A 21,529-nucleotide genomic window follows, 5' to 3' on the forward strand; every position below is an offset into this window, starting at 1 on the left:
ATTTGGAAAATCTCATGGAAAAAAACCTCCTATCTCTTGGGAGGGCTGCAGTCCCCAGACAGAGCAGTTGCACAGAAGAATCATTTTTTCAAAGAGTCCAGCACTTGAGTGTCAGAGAAAACGTATTTCCAAAGACAACCCAAATTCAGCAGTTTCTACTTTGACCACTTGCATACAGCTGGCTGCGTAAGTGCCACCTGTACCCATTTAATTTGGTGAACAGCAAGACACTGCTCTCAGTGTATGTCCAAAACCAACAGTTCTTCAGGTATGTTTCAAATCTCTACAGTTATCTTGCAACTTCAAGCAGCTGCACTGCTACAGAACAGACATTAAATACACCTATTAACTCTATCTTGATTTATTCTAAAAGAAAGTAATTTTAGGGCTTGGGAAAGTCTTGGGGTGTTAAATACAAGCTACAGGTCTCTCCTCAGGAAGTTTAGGGTCCAGACTTGCTTTTGCCTGTTGGACGTCTCACTCCCAGTTTAGCGAACACTGTGTTGAGGCCGGGGTAAATCCATCCAGGTGCTCCCTGCAGGCTGCAGCTGCCCCCCCACGTGAGTGGCAGCAGCGCTCCCTGACTGGGCCCACCCTTTGGTTCGCCAGCTCACACCTGGGCAACTCCATGCTCTCCCGAGGAGGTAAGACCTGTCCTCTCTTGTTCCCAGAAGATGTGAATCCCTTCCCAGAAGGATGGAAGGATGTTTCAGCAGCCCGGAGAGAAACTGCTTCCTGCTCATTATCCGCGCCTGGTCAATCAGCTCTTGAGAGCGGGACACCCGCATGCTCACACAACACCACGATGTGCGCGGTGTGAGCCACAGGAAGTTAACCACCGATTTCCAACCTCCCCCCCGCCCAGCAATTTCAATCAGACATTGCAGAAAGACTAAATGGGAAGATTTGTTTTTAATAGCCAGTGACAGAAACCGTCCTGTAGTTGCTGGTGTGGGTCGCGTCTGAGTCACCAGCGACGCTCTTCCCAGCGAGCCGGAGGTGCCACGGGAGCCCCGGAGCCCGGTTGCTTGCTCCCTACCGCACGTAGTTCTTGGGGAAGAGCTGGAAGAGCTTGCCCTCCTGCGTCGGCTCGAAGCCGTACTTCTCCAGGTTATTGGGGTCAAAAACACCGTCCTTCACGTCCTTCTCGATGCGCGGAGCTACCACGTCGGTGAAGAGCTGCTTGGCCGTCATGGGCGGCTCGGAGCCCTCGGGGGCGCGGTACGAGACGTAGGGCTTGAGCTTGAAGCCCTCCAGATCGGGGACGATGAACTCGGGCACCATCTCCTTGATGAGGATGAACTTCTTGTTGGAGGTGAGCACGCCCAGCTTCTTGGCCCCTCGGCCCTTGTTGTAGCTGCGGGGGCCGCGCTTGCTGGTGAACGGGGACATGCGGTCGGCGCCCCGCACCAGCCCGCGGGCCAGCGCCGTCAGCAACCCCATACCGGGCTCCGGCTTCCCCTCACGGCTGCGCGCTCCTACCTCGGCACGCACCAACACCGCCCGCTCCCATTGGCTCAAACGCGCCGGCCAATCCGCAGCGCTTATCCTAACCTACGATGGGCCATTCGGCGTGGATGTAGGTGGGGGCTTTTTCCACCAATCAGCAGCGGGGAACCCGGGGATGGGCGGGGACTGCCACTCCCCTCGGCGGGCGAGGCCCTCCCCTCCCTTCGCCAGCCTCGCTCCCGGCCCGTGGGGGTGACCTTTGACCCCGAGCGCGGCGGCGGTGGCAGGTGAGGGTCCGGGTCCCGCCGCGGGGTGCCCGGGCTAGGCGGGGGGGGGCTTGTGCGGCGGGAGGGACCCGCACTCCCCGGCCCAGGTGGGGGTTGGCTTCTAACGTCGGCGTTTCGTGATCAACGAGCGGAGCGGGCCCTGGGCAGCGGGGAGGGCGGGGGGACGGCGATGGCCTGGGGCCCGCCCTGACCCCCAGCGGGGCCATGGCCCCGTCCTGCGGGGTTTCTCCCCACCGCCGCCCCGCCCCGCCCCGGCGCTCCAGAGCCGGTATTTGCGCTCTCCGTGAAGCGAACGTCCCCAGGCGCCGGTTCCGCCCGTGGCGGCGGGCGGGGGGGCTCCCGGCGGGCAGCTCCTCGGCCCCGCGCGCCCGGCGCGGGCGGGTGTCGCTCCGGGAGGGCGCAGCCTTCGAGCCCCGTCCCGTCCCGCCGCGCCGCTTCCCGGTGGGCTCCGGCGGCTGTCGGTACCGTGCCGGGGCTCTGCCCGCCTCGGGGCTTGCGGGGTCCGCCGCTCAGCGCGGGCGGAACGGGACAGTGCCCCGTCGTTCCCTTCGAATTGTGTCGTGGCGCGGGGCCGGCCGAGCAGGGCGGCAGTGATGGGGTCGTCGGGTCAGGGAGCGCGGGCGCCGTCCCCTACCTCCGTCTAATCTTTGTTTTTGTTCCTGCTGTAGCTGCAGACATGGATGAAGAAGGCAACAGCACCAGCCTTGAGGTACAGCATGCTCTGCTGATATTTTTGGACATATTTCCCCATTAATGTTCCTAGATACTGAAGGCTACTGTACCGAATCTGACAGTGTTTGGGTAGCCGCTTTAGATGCCTTTTACTTTGAAAGACCCTTTCCAGATAAGAGTTTTATCCTTCTGAAAATTTCAAGATCAGTCCCATTTTTGTGTGTGTTTTATTTTTTTTAATTTTAATTTTTTTTACTGCAAACCGTCCACGCTCTCTTCATAGCTTAACCTGTTAGCAGAATGATACGATTTAAGTACCTGTTTGCTTCAACAGTGTGCGTTTAGCCTAAAGATGGAAGCACCGCAGACTTCTCTGACAGCCAGCTCTTCTCGCCTTTTTTCTTAATCATAAATACAAAACTCACAGACCAACAAGGCACGTGGTGCTTCTTGTGGTAGCAAAAGGCAAGGCCTGTGGTAGGAAATAGTTCCTCTCAGAACTAAAAAACATATATATCCTCCTTGTACACGGTCAAAAAAATGTTTCGTGGAGATGCAGTGTCTGTAGTCAAAACATAGGCACGCGGACCCGGGTGCTCCTGAGCCACAAGGACATCTGACGTTCTGGGCGATCCTAATTTGAAGGCCTTGCTTTTGATGCTGAGAAGCATTTTCCACCCCTCCTCAAACGGGTGTGTCTCTCTGTTTGCCTTTGTAAGGTGAAGCTGTTCAACTCTCAGCAGAGCTGCTTGTTCTGCGCGTGGCGCTCTGGCTGAGCGCGGCCATTGGGTCTGTAGCTGTATGTTTTTGTGAATTACCGTTCATACCCATTTTCCTAATGAAATTTGAACGCCTTTGGAAAAAGCAGACCAATGCTATTTCCGCTAATACCTACGCTTAGCATATCATCACTCCATTTTCTGATGCAGTGAGGGTCTTTTCGGGGTTGTTCCGTGTGTTTTTTTCTCACAAAAATTGTTTGAGGGTGTGCAAGGCAAGCGCCTGAGTTTGGTGCTGGCTGTAACCCTCCCGAAGCCCGCCTCAAGCGTCTGCAAGGTTGCACCCTGCATGCTAGCTTTCTCTGCTTTTTGGGAAGGATTGTCAGTGCTTGAAAAGATACCCCGTAGGGTATGTGGGGGAACATCACGTTTTCACTGGTGTTTGTGAGAAACCTTGCAAGAACCTCTCTGTTTTTCTTGGAGGTCTGAATTATCTTCTTTCCCTCATTGTTTTTCTGTATCGAGGCACCAGGGCTCTGTGTGTGCATGTGGGTTTTAATTCTTTTGCTCATGAATTTGTTTCTTCTCATGTAGCAGCAATGTGACTGTCAGTTGACAACTACTATTTTCGATGTTACTTGAGATCATAGAGGCCTGGACAGCAGCAGAACCGTGCGTGTCCCTGGCACTCTCAAGGGGAAATAAATGAAGTGACCACAATAGACTTACACTGAGAACTCGCTGTATTTTACCAGAATGTGTTGTATTTGTTGCGAACATATTTTCAACTTTTTTTTTTTTTAATTTTTGTGACTTTCCACTACAATCCCACTAATAATAGTCTGATAATAATAGCGATAGGGTTCGTTTGACTAATGTTGGGAAGATAAATTGTCGATATGCTGTGTTAAAGCAATCCAAGAAGAAAAACTCCAGAGGGTGATCGTTAGAGCTGATTGGTCAGGCAGGGGTTTTATCTCTACTGTTGAAATGGAACGAAGTTCATGAGAGAGACTAGTTTGGTGACTGTGGGTGTGCATTTGCTTTTTTTCTTGGTGGCAAAGCTAAATTAAGAGGTCATCCAGATCTGGAACCGAGGGCAAAAACTGGGACCAGAACTGCGTGTAATACTTAAGGCTCAAGTACTTGTGAGGCTCAACACTTAGAGGGGGATGTATCTGTCCTTGTACTCAGGTTGTTTTCTACGTGTTCCTAGTATTTGATTTGCTTTCCCCCCTGTTCTGGTAAGTTTTGAGCTCCCATTTGTGAGACTGTTGTAACTGCCAGCTATTTTTCCTGAGTAACAATAGTCAGCACAGGGCCCGGGGCTGTAGACCTGAGGTTGGAGCTTTTTCTCATGTGCATAATTTTCTTCTTACGGTGAATTTCGTCTGCTATTTTATGACTTATTTTCCCAGTCTCATAAACTCCTTTACATTCAGTTCTTGTCCTTGTTGCTCAGAATAACGGAATTATCAAAAAAGTTATCACCTCACTGTTTGACCCTTTTTAGGACTATTTAGGTATGTCTTGAACTAACACCGATGACCCTTCTCCACAGAATGTCTTGTGTTTGCAAAGTGGCCGAGGGTTGACAGAAAGATGTTGGAAAATACAGTTGAGTTGCGGTGTATGTGCCAGACCAGGCTCTGAGAAGTTTTTACGGAGTTTTTTCCAGGTTGTGGGAAACTAATTTCACCTTCCTTTTGGTGCTAGGCTGTGTTACCAGCAGGTGGAACACGAATTCTTCAGTTTGTAGAAGACAGAATCCAGACTACTATGGTAATGTATAGCTTTAATCAACTGGATGAAAGGTTGTGTGTGTGTAGATAGTGTGTAGCTTCTCCGAAGTTCTAGGAACTCTGCTAAGTCACAGTCTGAGTGTTTGTTTCTTCGCTGTCGCTCTGCATGAGGCAGGAATTAATTCCTGTTATTTCATACGATGTACATTGAGTTGATCAGCTTGGGGGGGGGAATGCTGAATATTTTGCATATGAGCTTATGAAAATGCTGAATATTTTGCATATGAGCTTGTGAGATGCTGATGTAGTTTAAACTTTTTGCATGTGTGTTTTAATTAAATATTAAGTATTTATGAATGTGCTTGACTTTTAGACATCTTGCTGAGCTGAAGTGTTCTTCAGCCCTCCAAAAGGCACTTAATTTTTCAACTTCAGGACTTACTAAGTTCTTTTCCCCCTAAATTCCTCTCACAGCTGACTGGAATTGCAATTGGAGCTGCAGTCGCGTTATTACTTATAGCGATTGTTGTGTTTGTCGTTTACAGAAGAGTGAAACAATCTAGTAAGTACTCAGTACCGGTGTATGTTTTAAAAGCAGTTTTCTCAGTTATCTTCATTATTTTTGTAACAATACGTGGTAGATTCTGTGCTGATTTGTAATAATTGCATGCTGTGAAGGTAGTGATTCTTGCAGGAAAACAGCTTCAAAAGAACTCGTGTTGATTCACTTACCCAGGTCTGATCACAGAATTCGTAACTGTCACGTGCAGGACGCTGGAGGTTTTTATTTCTCTAGCGTATGATAGCCTTAGTATCAGTTGGCATGCAAGTAATTTCAATCCTGCTGCGATTTCAGTGTTACAGTAACGAGAAATGGGTGAATTAGAGGTTTCCTTTGTGAGATTAAAATTACCTGATCCTTGCATCTGTTTAGAGAGCCTTTTTATCTCTTTCAGTGATTAGGCAGAGCCTCAAGCCTTAGTCTCGTGTGGATAACCAGAGTTGGATACTGAAGTATCTTGTGTTGGTTTAAATTTCAAACCCTGGCCACAGGTGCTTGCTGCTTAGTAGACAGGAGCCACAGCTGTTAGGAATGTAGCAGAATTGACAGCCTGTACTCCGTTTTGTTTCCCTTAGCGCAGAGCTGCAGGTGGTTTCTGATGTGATGCTTCTTTTTTTCAGAACAACTTCAGCCACATGTGCCTCAGTACAGATTTCGCAAGCGAGACAAAATGATGTTCTATGGGCGGAAGATCATGAGAAAGGTAAGCGCATCTGCACGATGGGAGGGATGTAAAGATTAAAATCTGCTTTGCGAGGTGTCATAAACTTTGAAATACTTCACTGGCTTAGCCTGGCCCAGGGCCTTCAACCTATAAAATCTCACTGGATGTTTTGGAGCTCCTGGAATTCTGCCTGAATTGCTGATGGAACGGCAATAGCTTCTCTTTCTGGCCAAACCGTACCTCTTTCAAGAATATTTGCAGACATTGAGGGTAGGGTAAATCTAATTCAGCTATGGAGTTCGTTGTTTTTGATATATCTATAGTAAACTGTCTTTCTTAGTATTTAGGATTATATTAAAAATATTCAGTGCCTCAGGGTTGTCCCTTTCAGGTAATGACCTCCAGTACTGCCATTACTTTCAAAGCTGACACCTTCTTTCCCATGTGAGTCTATCTGGGGAGCAGACATTTGAATTTGCCTTTCTGCAGTCTACCTGTGAAGAGTGCTAAGCGCTTCAGCATAGGAGCCCTTGTTTTCTTGTTATGAATTGCAAGTAGGACTTGTCAAACTGACTCATTGGAGACTGTTCAAGAGGGGTTTATCCCAAGACTCACCTCTTTGCCTTGGCTTGTCACAAGGAATACCACCTGTGCACTCAGGTTCCCGTCCTGATGTTGCCCCCGTCCTGATGTTGCCCCCGTCCTGATGTTGCCCCCGTCCTGATGTTGCCCCCGTCCTGATGTTGCCCCCGTCCTGATGTTGCCCCCGTCCTGATGTTGCCCCCGTCCTGATGTTGCCCCCGTCCTGATGTTGCCCCCGTCCTGATGTTGCCCCCGTCCTGATGTTGCCCCCGTCCTGATGTTGCCCCCGTCCTGATGTTGCCCCCGTCCTGTTATTCTGAAAGGTTTCCTCCAAAATTTTCTGTCAGTCGGGATTCTGTTGCTGCATCTGTTGTTTAAGTCCTTCAAGTCTATGGCTGCCTGCTTGATATTTAGTTCTGGTTTTTCTTTGCTTTTTACTTTTGTCTTTACAAGTGGTTTTTCTTGGGAAATTGCAACAAGCAGGTGTTCAGCACTGACTGCCTGGATTTCATTTAACTGAGGAGTTAAATCTTCCTGTCTTTCTCCTCAAAATACGTGCTTCCCTTGAAGCTATTTAGTGTACGTGGAATGTGAGAGTCTTTTCTTATTGACAGTATCATCAAGGTCAAAGGAGCTCATCTTTGCAGAGGTGTTGTGAGTGGCTACATCAGTGCAGAGATTTTGCATTTGGTTTCATAACAAGCTTGTGCATAGACCTGGAGGTTGAGGTGACTTCCTTACTCAACACTCCCCATACCAAAATCTACGTAGCAACTTCTTGGAACTCCATGTGCAGTTTTAGTATATGTGATGCTGTTGATAAAGCCCGACTCTGGAAAGCTGCCTCTTGCTCAGCTGGGGACTCTGACCCCTTTTCAGAGGAGCAAATGGTTATTGCTTGTGTCTGTAGATACAAATGGTTGGTGAAGGAAAAAGCTATTTAATTCTGACTGCGATAAGTGCTCCCTGCCCGCTGCCCTATAGAGTCAGAACCGGTGTGCGGGTCTAGTGGACTCTAACACGGTAGCTGCGAGGCAGGATTGGGACTGGCCCCTTTTGGGGTCACAGGCGGAGCGTGGGGTGTCCTGGCTGTTCCCTGTGGGAGAACCTGCTGGAGTCCAGGTGTGCGCTCGCATTGCTAGGGCACTTAAAAACAGCATCTGTAGAATAAATAAGGCACAGGTAAGTAACTGTGCTTTGCTAGTCACTGCTTGTTGAGGAATACTTCCTCTTGTGAACTGCACCTTCTGCCTCACACACTGCTAAACTCTGCTGAGGTGAACTGAAATGCTTTGGCTTAATAATTACATACTGTGCTGGTTTTAATATTCAGTTGTGGGGCTGTGGTTCGTTGTGGAGGGAGGAGATTACTCCCCGAACCTTGCTTTTGCGTTGCAGGTCAGGCTTCACACGCAACTTGGTCAAAAAAACCCCCAGTGAGAAGAAACGGTGTGTGTTGCCAGCAACTTCTTAATATTCTTTAACGTAGTTGTTTGTGATGCACAGAGTAAAGAATGCTTAGAATTCCACATGGTAAAATCATTTCAGGTGGTTGTTGGTTTGGGGTTTTAGACCTTGCTTTTTGTCGTTATTCTTGAATAAGACACGGGATATTACAAACTAACTGCTGCTGATTGTACTTCATGTATTTTTGATAAAATACCAAGATTTTACTTTCTAAAAACAAAAAAAAGTGAGTCTCCAAACTAATTAAACATTTTTTTTGTGAAAGAAACTTTTTCCTGGGATTAAACTTCCTGAGAAACAAACGAGAGCAGGTAATATTTTGAAAGTAACTACTGAGATTTTTTTTCTCGGTCTTGCAGTTCTTGCATTTCTCCAGAAGGTGGCACTTAGTAACGGTTAAAACCAAGTAAAAGCCTTGCTGCATGTCTGCGTGGCTGTTTGTCACCAGCTCAAAAATGAGCCAGGCCCTATTTTGTCAGCATCACAGACTGCCATGGCAGTACTGGAGCTTTAAATGTTACTTCTCTGCCTGATGTTGAGTGCTCCTGAGTGAAAACTGTATAGCTAAGGGCTTTTTCCCCTCTACCATCCATAACCACTGTAGTAGTTGCTTATTAAAATTGAAGTACACTTCAGTTGCCTTCTAGAAGGAGTGATCCTGGAGTAGGTGCTGTTCCAGTCCTCCAAGGTCTTATACGAGTGCTTCGCTCTGCTTGTGTTCTAGTGACTTGCTAGATAAATCAGAGCCTTTGCAGGGTCGGAACAGGTGGCTTGGGATTTTTTTTGGTTTGGTTTGTTTTTTAGTAAATGTTTTTGTTTTCATTATTTCCCCCCAGGTTACAACTCTTCCAAACTCTCTGGTTGGGAACACTGTGCCTCGCCAAAGGATGCGGAAGCGGGCAAAAGTTTTATCTTTGGCTAAAAGGTATTTGGGCTTCTGGGAAGGGGAAGGGTCACACCATGGAGGCTGGCTTTGTGGTGTTTTGTTTGTGGTGTGGAAGCTGTCCCTAGCGTAGCGCTTTTCCATAGCTGCTGTCGGCTGTGCGTTGGCCTTGCGTTTGCTGGGAAGTTTGAAAGGAGCCTCTGGAGGGTGGAATGCGACTGTTGTATCCACTTGATAACGTGTGACTCGGCATGGTGGCGTTCCGTCTTGCAGCCAAGCTACGGTGTCAATATATAGCCCATACTCAAGACAAACGAGACTTCCTGAACTTTCTGACTTCTCTTTTTCTTTGTAGGATTCTGCGTATTAAGAAGGAGTGTCCGACTCTGCAGCGAAAAGAACCACCCCCCTCTTTGCTTGAGGCAGATCTGACTGAATTTGATGTAAAGAATTCCCATTTGCCGTCGGAAGTCCTATACATGCTTAAAAATGTTAGGTAATGTTAAATGGAAAGATAAGTGTGGATTTTGCTTTTGACGGATGTTGAAGTGATCTAAATATTTGGCTGTTTGTGTAAAGTCTTAAATTTTATTACTGCATGGTTAGACTCTTTAAGCGGTTGACTGGAAGTTCATCTGAGCATGAGGAAAGAATAAATGACTTCTAATTTTCTAGAAGCATTATATTTAAGTGTGTTTAAAAAAAAAAGACTTAGATTAGTGTCTTAAATTTGGGGGTAATGATAATAAAGCTTTTCTAACAGGAATAGATTTCTGTTAGTCCATTATAAAAATTCTTTTTAGATATATCAGACAAGTCTTTGGTACAGGAAGGCTTCATAATTGGTAAATGTTAATTGGATGCCATATTGGCAATCCTCTAAACTGCAGAGTCTTTTATTTCTCTGGCTAAAAAGGTTGCAAACAGAATCAAAGTCAGCTTAATCCCCACCGCTCTTTGGTGGATTGAGAGGAAAGGATAGTCTTTTGGCGCGTTCAGTCAAGTGTTTGCTGGCGCAGCAAAGAGGATGAGAGCGTCAGACCTGTAATTTTGGTTCTGTTTATGCATGTTCATTTTTCTCCCAGCCAGGATATAATTGAGTCCTGAAGGTCATACATACTGTAATAAAACTATTTAAATCATCTAAACTTTCTACTGTGGAATTATGACCTCCAATGACTAACTGATGTTGTAACAGAAGTTGATTGATTGATCCTGGTAAATGTGAGGTAATGGAGCTGTATGAAGGGCACTTCTGGTGCGGTGCACAGAATGATCAGCTGTACGACACGTATTTCTGTCTGCCTGGTAGTGACTGACTGGCTTCAGTATCTCAGGAGTCCTCTTGCTTGTTACCTGAAGGACATGGAATATTCCAAGCTTACAAGTACGTGCAGATGACAGGAATTTTTCCCTTTGTTTTCAGTATTTCTCATGTATTCTGGTTACACGGGCAGGATAGCTGTATGAAAAGGACAAGTTCCGTAGGGTAACTTTTCTCATGCAGTGTGCGAATCCTGCAGGTTTTTATATTTCTTCCCCTTCAAAAGCCATGCTGGTGTTTGCTTGAGACAGAGTGGATATATTTTCTTCTGAGCCGACTGTCATTGCTTGGAATGCTACTCAGACTCCAGTATTTACAGTTTTCAGCGTTCCTCAGTGCCCTTGCACTTCTGTCTTGGGGAGCTCTGATCCTTCTGCGGTGCCTTTGAACTTCTGTGCAACAACTGCCTCAGAGGTTCCTGCCTGTTTGTGCATGGGGGCTTTGCCGATTTAGGAAGGATTTTCCAAAGGCAGTGATGATTTTAGGTTTTCTGTTGCAGAAAAGGAAAAAGGCTGATTTCTCGTTTTATTTCCTGCAGGGTCCTTGGCCACTTTGAGAAACCTCTTTTCCTGGAACTGTGCAAGCACATGTTTTTTGTTCAGTTGCATGAAGGCGAATACATCTTTCGTCCTGGGCAGCTGGATAACAGCATCTACGTCGTGCAGGATGGCAAGCTGGAAGTTTGCATTCAAGAAAGTGTAAGAATAAACTGATCCATAGTTCTTGACATCAATCTGTTGGCATAGCGTATAGGTTGGCTCACATCATTAAGTATTGATTAAGCCTAGACATTTGAAAGGATTACTTCCACCCCTTCAGGGCCATGATAGTTATAAAGAGCAAGGTTTCGAGCTGTTGTCCCCCATGTCTTAGGTGAGAGAGTGAAACACAATGCTGATCAGGCGTTCTGTAATGTCCTCACATACTCTAGTTGCATAGTTACTGACGAAGGACAGGGCGCAGGACTGGCGTTACAGAGCATTGGAAACATTCTCCTTCTGGATTGTAGTTATATAAAATCGTTAAGGGGTACAGATCAGGAGAGACCAAGTACGCTTCACTTCACAAGAGTCTAGCGTGGTAGTTAGTGGGTTTGCCAGGGAGGTGGAAAGATGCAGGTTCACTTTTGGGTAGACAGGGAAAAGAAACGACTGCTTGTGCTACAGGTGAGTCTTAAAATGTTGAGCACTAGCACTTGCTATCCCTTCTGCCAGTTCAGATCCCTGCCCCCTTCTTCTTGACTGAACTTTGAATTTAGCTTTAACGTGTGAACAGTTTTTTGATGGCTGAAAATGCAGGGATTTCATGTTTGTATATTATCCCAAATTTGCTGATTTCTGGGTATTTCTGTATTGTTCTATTTTCCTGTTCTATGTTTTGTACTACCTCTTGACATGAAATCCCTCGATAAAGGGAGCTAATTTTGTCTCAGAGTGAAGGAAGCTTTGGGTTTTTTTGTTGTTGGTTGGTTGGTAGTTGTTGTTATCTAGCAAAACAAGCAGGTCACCTCTTCCCCTGGACAAAACTGGCTTTTAGTTTCTTTTAATTTATCACTTTTAGAATGATAGTTTCAAACTTTAGTGGTTTGAGTGAGCATATTTCTATCAGAGCAGAGAGGAAACAAGCATCCAGGTTATAATGGGGGACCATTTCTGTTAGGGCTGCTCAGAGTATCTGGGAGAATGAGAGCAAGGTAAGCTTTCTGAAATGCTCCATATGTGCCAGGTGTGCAACTGTGAGCCTGCAGTAATCTTCTATTGTACGCTCACAGGACGGAACAGAAGTGGTTGTTAAGGAGGTGCTGGCAGGAGACAGCGTCCACAGCCTTCTCAGCATTCTTGATGTTATCACGGTAAGTTCTTGAACGTGCAGGTTTTCTGCAGTGCTGCTTTATGTCACGGAGCCTGTTGGGGAAGTAGACTTTGAATATTGCTCGGTAAGAATCAGAACGGAAAGTGTTTCTTTGACCAATTCTTTTCCTCCTCCCAGGCCTTCAGAGCTGTAAACTTTGCTCTGTGGTGTGTAAGTTGGGTGTGAAATGTGTGTTCTTGACAGTGTGACACTGGCTATTTCTGATGAGCAGTGGTGTTTGAATTATTCTTTTATGGCAGAAAAAGTGAGGTACGGTTTGATTGGCTCAAGGTCACAAAGCAGTCAGGAGGAGGACCAGGTTAGGGCCCAGAAGTCCAGGCTTTTACACTGTTTGATCTGTTACTTACTGAATTTATTTTTATTTAATCTAATGCAAATAAATCTGGCAGTTGTTATTATTGTAATTATACTGTGAAACCGGTTGATGGATTTAATTTTTTCCTAATGTGCTAATGGTGCTGGTGACCATCTGAAGGTTGTGCTCTTCGGCAGGCGACAAGATGGGCTAAATGCTAGCTCGTCATATTTATTGCACAAATTAGTGGTGTGGATTTTGTTTCAGCTGTAATTAAAATGACGGTTCTGCTGAAATTGTTATATACATCTGTTTAGTAATACCTAAATTGAAGGTGGTGAATTCATCATCTTCGATAACATGCAAGCACTTAAAGTGCTTACTTGAAGGATTTTGATAATTGAGACGATGAAGATAATCTAATTAAGAAGTTGTTCATATTTGACCTTGTATCATGTTTCTCTTGTGCTCGGCTGTCTCCTTTCAATAAAAGGTACTGTTATTCTCTGTGTAAGTATTTTTAATGATTCTGTAAAGTGTCCTTTGCCACTTTAAGATGGAAGCATATATCTATATGTCTGTATCTGTATATATAATTTCCATAAAACCTATTGAAAGTGATAAACAATTTTTAAGCTTGGTCATGCTTTCTTCTGTACAAAGTAATGGCACGTGAATAATTTGGACTGTAGAAGTCTAGTTTTTGCTGTCAAATCCATATTAATAACAGATTTACAGGTATCTTTGCCCTTGTTACTTCCACCAGTAAATTTTCTTAATATTCTAAGGAGCAGGGCTGTTGTGTAGGAAAATGAATGCTAGTCATGTTCTTTTCCTATATTCTTTTCCAATTAAACAAGAAGAAATCCTTCTTGTATAACAATGGTTTGTGGTTTTTTTTAATGGTAGTTGCATTCTTTTTGTGTTCGTTTTTTGTTTTTTTTTAATTGTCGTTCTGTCATTATTTTTCTCTTTCTCGTTAGTTATACCACTGCTAAATCAGAAAATAAAAACTATTAAAAGTGTACTGGAAAGAGTTATCAGCGTGCGGAAGAGTATACAACTAAACCTTGAAATTTTTTTGCTCAAGTAACTTGTTCTCATTTATTTTTACAACTCTCTCCCTTGTTTCCCAGCTCTGTGAACTGGTTGTTTTATTTCTGTTTTGACTTTTCCTTGTGCTCCTTGCTGACTCTAGGTATAAAGTAGCATGAAAATGGGCAAGGAGAGAGAAAGTAGCATTGATGAAAATAGAGGAGACTTCTCAGTGGCACTCCAGATTAGTGGATGAGTCTTAGAACTTCCTGCAGATACCATAACCTTAATTAAGTTTCACTGTACCACCAAACGTGTATCTGGCATGAAGAAAGAATGTAATGTGTTCAGATTGGATTTGAGGAGTTTGAGCTGAATTTGTGATTCCGTTGACTGATTTTGTAACGCATGACGTCATGCTGGTCCCCCACTTGCTTGAGAGAAGTGCAAGAAAATTGAGGTTGCCGCAAGAAGCGGCAACCTTTGTTCCCGGATCTAAAAGAAACGTCATGCAAGAGGTACTTTTCTAATTTAATTTTCCAATTTTTTAAATTTAAAAGTCCCCTTAGATGTACTAAATACAAAGATAGCAGCTGTGACGTAAGAGAATTGTTCTATGTTTCTCTTATTCTGAGAACAGATAAATGCTGCTTTTTTAAATATTAGAGGAGAGATTGGAGGCTTTGAATCCAGGTAGGTGCTCGCCCTTTCCTGGTATTTTGGAACAATTCTGTGTTGTGGTTAACCTGACTCTGAATTGATACTGCCTCAAAAATTAAAGAAGTCTCTGAAGTCTTCTCTGAAGGCTGGTGATGTCCCCGCGAGTGTTTTCAGAGGCTGTTGCCGAGTGCTCGCTCTGCCACTATGCGCAGTCACATCTCTTTCCTGAATGGTGAGTTTTCATTCCGAGTTAAACGGGACAAATAGAGGCAGCGTTTCTGATTGCTAGAGCTTTGGGTTTTACCCTTCCTTTGTCCTCCATGTGGAGATGGTATTTGGAAAACTGAGCAGGTGGCATAGTTGGAATGAAAAAGAAGAGATTGGGAGGAATATTGATCAATTGCCAGTGACTGATGGTGAAAAGTGAAAGTCTGAGGATTAAAAGAAGCAGCTGAAAAAACACTTGGATAAAGGTGAGCCTGCAGGGCTCAAGTCTGTTTAAATGATAGTGGAAGAGATAGATGAGGGTATAAAGAAGCAATTGATTGCTGCAAGAACTTTGGGTTGCAGCAGTGCCAGTGGAATGTGGAGGAAGATGAAATCCAAGCAATGGAAGTGGAGAATGTGCCAGATTTTTGGGTACAAAAAGGAGTTACCACTCCAAGTGGGAGAACATAAAGCGCCTGTGTCTCTTCTAGCAAATTTCTTACCCAAATTCGTTTGGATTTGGCCATTGGCGGTCATCTGGATTCAGCTGGATTCACTTTAGCTGTGACGTTTGTTACCAACAATGTTTAATTACTCCACAGCTCTTGGAGCAAGAGAGAAGTAGTTACCGGGGTTGAGAACAAAAAGGTCTCTGTTGAAAAACCCCTAGTTCACTACTGATTATAACTTAGCTGTTCCTCGTGACCTCAGTGTGTGATTGTAAAGTATTATAATTTAAACGTGGTATTCTCCCTGTGCGGCTGATTACATTATATCTGAGAGAACTGACAATTATGGGAACATTTCCTCTTTGCGTTCCTCTGACGGCTTTTAGCATGTTCCAGACCAATTAGGCGTGGTGGTTGGCCCTTTCGAAAGCGGGCTGCTTTCATGCAGAGATTTTGAAAAGGGAAAGTTATATGCTGAAAAACTGGAGGGATAAGCTCTTCTTTGGAGGAAAAGGCTGTTGCATCATTATCTGTTATTTTCCTTAAACTGGCTTTCTGAGAGACTGTCAGCATCGGCCTGGCCTCGAGCATGCACTGTTCAGAAAAACCAGCAAACACTCCTGGGCAGCATGCAGACCATATAAATGTGGTATCTGGTGCTTACTTTGCTCTTCTCAGTAACTGTTGTGGAACGCGGTTAAACTTAATGCTTATCCTTTGTCCAGCAAGTAAAGATTTAATAGATTTCTTTATTTTTTTCATTGGTAATAGAAATAACAGTTGATGGCAAGTGTAGCAATGTATGTACTTAAAAGCAGACTGTATGTAGTTTCTTTTACATTTGAATGTAAGGGGAATTCCGAACTACTTCTTTGAAGCCTTTAAACTGGCTTGTGAAAGAGGAATGTTGCATTTATTTTTGGTACAGCAAAAGGCACAGAAATGTAATTTGTTAATTCCTTTACTTAATTAAAAGCAACTTGGGGAAACCGAGGACACCTGGTAGATTTGCACTGTAGGTCAGAGATGTTTAAAACTTCAAATCCCTCAGGAACTTGAAAATCAAAGCTATTAATATCATTCCTAGATTTGATAAAAAGGTCAGCTGAAGTTGGTGTAATTAAGAAATTGGTTCCAATTAATTTAATTTAATTTTAGAATCTGCTTCATCGTGACTTGCAGACCAGCAAGGCAGACGGAGCTATAGCTTTATTTTCCAGAGTGGTTATAGTTGCACAGAATGGATCTTGTTCTGTTTTGCTGTGTTCTTTAGGCAAAAATTCCTTTGCAGTGGTTGTGTTTAGCTGCCTGATGTTCTGGAAGACTTGCAAGTTTTTCTCTTTGTAATCAGTGTTTAGCATCTGTGTGTTTAGTGTTTGGAAAAATTTGCCTTCTGCTGCTCAGGAGGTGTGAAAGCTTCAGATGCTGTAAGGTGTTAAGGGAGAAACTCCATTTCTTCCTTAGCTCCTGCTCTGCACCACAGAAGGACTCCTTTTATCTTGGAAATATTAGATAAATCAATGTTTCATGTATTAGTAAATGAATTAATGACTTCCAGATATTCTTTTCAGCATTTACTAATGGGGTAGAAGGGGTGTTGTCTGGCGTTTTTGATCCAAGTGTTTGAATTTTTGTTAAAATCTACTTTGAATCCAGGGGGAAAATTCTAAATGAGAGGCTTGCCTTCCAGTGTAAAAATCTCTTTATTCTACCCTAGTACAGTTTTATCTTTCATTGGTTTGTTAATTCTCTGTCTGTTCTTTGAGCAACTCGGGATGGTCTAGATCTAGTTTGTCTCAAGTAAAGAGAAGCTGTTTGGCTTTGTCTTTTGGAATATTTCATACATATATATGAACATACATACATGTATCCTGGAACATGAGAAGTCTGCCTGGTTTTTGTCTTATGCCATTATGTATGTAATTACGATACAATGATGTTGTTTTTTATTTGTGCTGATTATGTGAGTCTATGATTGTTATTGCAGCAAATAGCTTGGTCATCAGTACAGATAATATTATCAACAAAACCTCTTTTCTCTACGGTCTTGAATAGCTGGAAGTTGAAATACTGCTGAAGCCTGGCTTTGTCTGTAACAAAACTGTACCAGAGTTGACAGAATAGCCAGTTCCCGTTAACCTGATGCACCTTCTAGTGGTTCTTATTTCTCTCTCTCTGTTTAATGCTAGTAAAATCGCTGGTGTGAATTCACCTGACCCTGCCGCCCTCATTACACAACCTGTAGGTCATGGAGCATAAGTTCAAGGCTTTTTGTGGTCAGGTGATATCTGTAAAGCATATACAATATCAAAGTATCAATTTGAGAAGCGATTGGGAAGAATTGGGTCAGATAATTGTGGATTAACCTTGTGTCTCTGAAACTTTCTATCAGGGCCACCCTGCTCCTTATAAAACGGTCTCAGCCCGAGCAGCCGTTCCGTCCACTATATTGCGACTTCCAGCAAGTGCCTTTCAAGATGTCTTCCAGAAATATCCTGAAACTCTTGTTAGAGTGGTACAGGTAAGCTTCGTTGTTACGTAGAATTGGGGGTGGGAATGCAGAAATCACTCTAGTTTCAAAGTTTAAAGGAAGGCATTTTGAGGTTTAGCAGGTTCATCCTTTTGCAGATACGGAACTGTTCAGGATAACTTCTTTTCAAGATTTGGACTAGTTCTGCTATTCTCGCTTTTGGAGCCCTAGACTTAATGATCTCAGTGTTAATCATGTACAGGAAGAAATAATTCATATCTATCTATATATATACATTGAATCAATTTCTGCATGTGGTAGCCTCTCAGATCAGCCTAACTGTAAGCTCACTGGTCCTGGTGGAGCAGAACGTGCTGGTGTGGGCTCTGCATTATGGTTATGCACCAACAAGGCTTCAATACGGTCTAGAGTATAGAAAAGACTGTTGCGTATTCTGAAAAAGCACTGATGTACCCTCAGAAGCGGTTTGTTGAGGGGTGATGCTTTGTAAAATTCACAAAATTGACTGATATGTGAATTTCCCCTTCAGAAGTAATTGTCAGCACCTGAGGAAAGAGCTGTGCTTTGTATTAGTTTTAAGTTCACCTTCCCTTGCTTTGCAGGAGCTTAGGGTGTTTTTAAGTGAGTGCTGCAAATATGTCTTGTACGTCCTGCAAGTGGAAGCTAGTGCAGGGACTCGGGTATTAACGACTTCAGGTTGCAGAGTTTGCCAAGAGGCACGTTGTCCCGCGGGTGTAATAGTCAAACGGGCGCATGTGACCCGGCCCTTTTGTTTTACTGTCGCTTCTAAATCTTTTTGTCCTTGCAAAGTGTTCTGGCATCTGGATGATTTATGAGTGACACATGAACATCCTAATACTGATGGGGCTGAGGAGAACAGATCATTATACCAGTTTAATTTGCTCTGTGAGTGCTGATACAAAAGAGAGGATGGCTTAAGAGTGGGAATGAGCTGCCAGGGCAGAGGAAGGTCAGGTGGCAGTGATGTCTTATGGTTGTCTGGGGTGTATGTAAAGCGTTAGCACAGGTTCTGTATGGGGAAAGCTGAAGTAATTATTTTAATTGGGGAATGGAACCAAATGCATTTATTTCAGGGCATGTTTATTATTAATGTTTACAGAAAGTATTATTTGGTGTTTGGAAATAAGTCTTTGGACTCTTGTGCCATCAAATGATTGTGAAGTCTTTGGTAAATCACTTGAATCTGCCTTTGTCTCAATTTATCCAATGCTGAAAAGGAATTTCAGCTTAGGGTACAGTCTGTATTTTATGAAGTGCACTCAGGTATTCTGGGACATAACTGTATCTACGTGCAGGAATGAGTGTGGGAGAATACTGAATCCATTCCTGCTGCTTCTTGATTTCCCATTTCTAGATCATCATGGTAAGGCTGCAGAGAGTGACGTTCCTTGCTTTGCACAACTACCTTGGTCTGACGACTGAGCTCTTCAATTGTGTAAGTTTGGGTACATTCTGTCGGCTCTTACTGTGCACTCTGTCACTTGGCACAGACAGTTTTCCTTCTTTCAGGAGATTGTAAAGCAAATGTTACAGATTAATTTAATAATGACAGTACTTGAGAAGTAAGGTACTTGCTATAATCAGCCTGTAAAGTCTAGCCTACGCTGATGCCTGGGGAACTGGGGGGAGGGGGACAAGCTTAAGTTTCTAAAGTTCGAAGTGCATCACTGTGCACGTACATCAGTATGTTTCAGCAAGTCCTGATGTGTTAATGGTAATGACTCACTTCTACCTATTACAGGTGAAAGGATGATGTACCCTTGGTAGAAGAGGGTCAGGTCAGGGAATACTTAGGCCAAATGGTCCATGGGATGGACCAGGGATGGACCTAGGAGCGCTGAGGGAGCTGGCAGATCTCATTGCAAGGCCACCCTTGATAGTCTTTGATTGATTGCCGTGACTGAGAGAAGTACCCCAGGGGTCAATGCAGGGTCCAGTCCTGTTTAACACGTGTAGGTGTGTGTTTTATGTTTGCCTTTTCAACTTGCTGCTTGCAGCAGAGCCAGGCCATCCCGCTTGTCTCTGTGGCAAGTGTAACATCTGGAGGGAGTTCAAGCAAAGCAGTAAAGAGACAAGTGTCTAATCTATCAGAGGAAGATCGTGGAGAAAAGTTTGAAAAAGGTGGAGAAGCACTGGAAATAGGTAATGTTTATAGAAATGTGTAGTAACTGTCCTTTGTCATGTTCTTTAATCATTGTGCTCTTCATCAGAGGCTTTTTATTTGATTAGAGTAGTTAGGATTTATCTTAAATCAGTTTCAGGTTTGAAGTTTTTGGATAGTCCTTAGCTTTAATGGGAAATTATTGCTGTGTTGTTTATAATATTGAGGGGTGAGAGGGAGGGGAAGAAAAGGTGGCTCCTAATGTTAACTTCATAGGAGAAGCTGTGAAAATCCTGCACTCTAGGTAGTAGCAGAAGAATTGCAGGCTATGTGTAGGCTTTTGGGTTGAAAAGTCAGTATGGAAGCTGAATCTAGGAAAATAGATTGAGTAGTATTTTGCCTCTGAATGTGAATTTTTTTTTTAATTAAATCAAAAGTGGGAAGCAGGTTTAAACAATGTTTAACATTGGTGTTTCAAAACCTTTAACACAGCCTTTAAGTTCTAAAAGTGTGTAGTAAGAGGTTCTTGCTGTCAATGAAATGTATTTTATTAGGGAGTACCATGTGTTTACATTTGTGTAACTTTTGTTTCTAAATTTTAGATACATTGAAGATTTCTGGTACAGAAAACTCTGAGCATGTTTTCAGAAGAAGCCTTTCGTCCCCTCCCCATGCAGGGTCTGCAGAGGCTTCTGGTAAGTAGTATTTGGCAAAATTGTGGGGAATAGGTAATGTATCTAATCACATGGGGGAAGGCACATGCTCTCTGGAGCACTGTGTTAGATAATCTTGCTGTTTACATTAGATAATCATCTTGCCATAGTACTGCTTCCTAACTCATTTGTCAAAAATTTATTTTCTGAAGTTGCAAATGGACTATTATCTAACAGAGCATTCCCTTGCTGTCTTTATTAGCCATGGGGAACATACAGTAATTTGGCTACTGAGAGACCTGCAAATGAAGAGCTTTATTAATTGATATAACTGAAGCAAAGTGAGTTATGATGATATGCTGTCATCTTTCATGCAAAAGATGACACACGATTCTTGCTTGGCTGATTGTCCCAAAGAGCACATTACATGGCTTTGTTGCTTTTAGAGGAATGTTTTCTGAGTGGGTAATAAAGGTGATTTATCATTCAGTGCTCTGATGAGACATCTATGAGGCTGAGCTGTTTTGATGCTGCAGTATTCATTTCAGTGAACTTCAGTCATCTCCACTGTAGACATTTTCCTCTGAGCCAGGTGTTTACGTTAGCTTTATGTTCAGGATAGAGAAACTGGAACTTCTTGGGTGAACTGTAAAAGGAAGGAATCTGTCTTTCATTAGCTGAGTCCCAGACTGTAACCATCTTCAGGTAGTTGTAAGGTCATGCTTAGATACTGTAGTCGTTATGGAGATATTGTTAATAGAGAAGTTGTATAAAGCTTCATCTGTGGAATAAAGGTACCCTGGATACATTAGAAGATACATGTATTGCTTACATTGACTATTAAATGGTTTAGGAGACAAAAACATACTAGAGGGGTTAGACAAGGAGAGAGGAGGGGGACAGGCTGAGGGGGCCCTCAGTGTTGAGGGCTTACCCCAGTGTAAGGCTTCTAACACTTGCTGCTATCAGGTTAAGCTGGTGGTATGTAGAGAAGAGAAGAAAGGGTAGCAGCGTTTCTTATGTGTTGCTTCATTTTGAACAACAGAGAGTTGATCCACTTTCTCTTCACTTTCTGCTAAGCAATATACAATGTCCCAGTTACAGTTATTCATATCTTCTGTGTTACTGTCCAGAAAGATGGATGTGGCAAAGAAGTAGGATTTTGGCTACTGATAAGTATATAATCTTTCTGAACCAGGGAAACTAATTAAGGGAAAATATTGAAGTGACCCATGCAAGGCTTGGCTTTATTTTTGTATGTGTTAGGTTGGTTTGCCCTACATGTTGTAAAATGTACCAGCAGACTTGATTCAGTGGTGAATTCAGTAATGCTTACTCTGAACGTAGCCATTTTCCCACCAGGTAAATAAAGTAGTTCAGTGAGATCTGCCTAT

The 21,529-nt window shown here is 43.6% G+C and overlaps 2 protein-coding genes across 4 annotated transcripts in view; one reads left to right on the forward strand and one right to left on the reverse strand.

The window, feature by feature from the left end:
- Window positions 1-897: 897 nt before the first annotated feature.
- On the reverse strand, window positions 898-1,509 carry MRPL41 (mitochondrial ribosomal protein L41). Its single transcript, XM_075112290.1, has one exon. The coding sequence runs from the start codon at window positions 1,441-1,443 to the stop codon at window positions 1,036-1,038; it is 408 nt and encodes a 135-aa protein (XP_074968391.1). The 5' UTR covers window positions 1,444-1,509; the 3' UTR covers window positions 898-1,035.
- Window positions 1,510-1,640: 131 nt separating this feature from the next.
- The window catches only part of PNPLA7 (patatin like domain 7, lysophospholipase), a 126,910-nt gene continuing 107,021 nt past the window's right edge, over window positions 1,641-21,529 (forward strand). For 2 of the 3 annotated variants that reach the window (XM_075112285.1, XM_075112288.1), the window contains exons 1-13: window positions 1,641-1,736; window positions 2,405-2,445; window positions 4,844-4,909; window positions 5,344-5,431; window positions 6,052-6,134; window positions 8,981-9,069; window positions 9,383-9,523; window positions 10,890-11,049; window positions 12,123-12,203; window positions 17,262-17,390; window positions 18,736-18,816; window positions 19,379-19,523; window positions 20,085-20,177. In XM_075112285.1, coding sequence (XP_074968386.1) covers window positions 2,413-2,445; window positions 4,844-4,909; window positions 5,344-5,431; window positions 6,052-6,134; window positions 8,981-9,069; window positions 9,383-9,523; window positions 10,890-11,049; window positions 12,123-12,203; window positions 17,262-17,390; window positions 18,736-18,816; window positions 19,379-19,523; window positions 20,085-20,177 — 1,189 coding nt within the window. In that variant the 5' untranslated portion in view covers window positions 1,641-1,736; window positions 2,405-2,412. Of the gene's footprint in view, window positions 1,737-1,804; window positions 1,823-2,404; window positions 2,446-4,843; window positions 4,910-5,343; window positions 5,432-6,051; window positions 6,135-8,980; window positions 9,070-9,382; window positions 9,524-10,889; window positions 11,050-12,122; window positions 12,204-17,261; window positions 17,391-18,735; window positions 18,817-19,378; window positions 19,524-20,084; window positions 20,178-21,529 lie in introns of those variants that run through there. The other variant, XM_075112287.1, reaches the window with a different exon arrangement.

Source organism: Phalacrocorax aristotelis, chromosome 17 (assembly GCF_949628215.1).
Source record: "Phalacrocorax aristotelis chromosome 17, bGulAri2.1, whole genome shotgun sequence".
In the NCBI taxonomy this organism is placed as follows: domain Eukaryota; kingdom Metazoa; phylum Chordata; class Aves; order Suliformes; family Phalacrocoracidae; genus Phalacrocorax; species Phalacrocorax aristotelis.

What these genes read in the sequence shown, in the direction of transcription:
- MRPL41 (XM_075112290.1), bottom strand. Translation starts at nt 1,443, where the DNA reads ATGGGGTTGCTGACGGCGCTGGCCCGCGGGCTGGTGCGGGGCGCCGAC.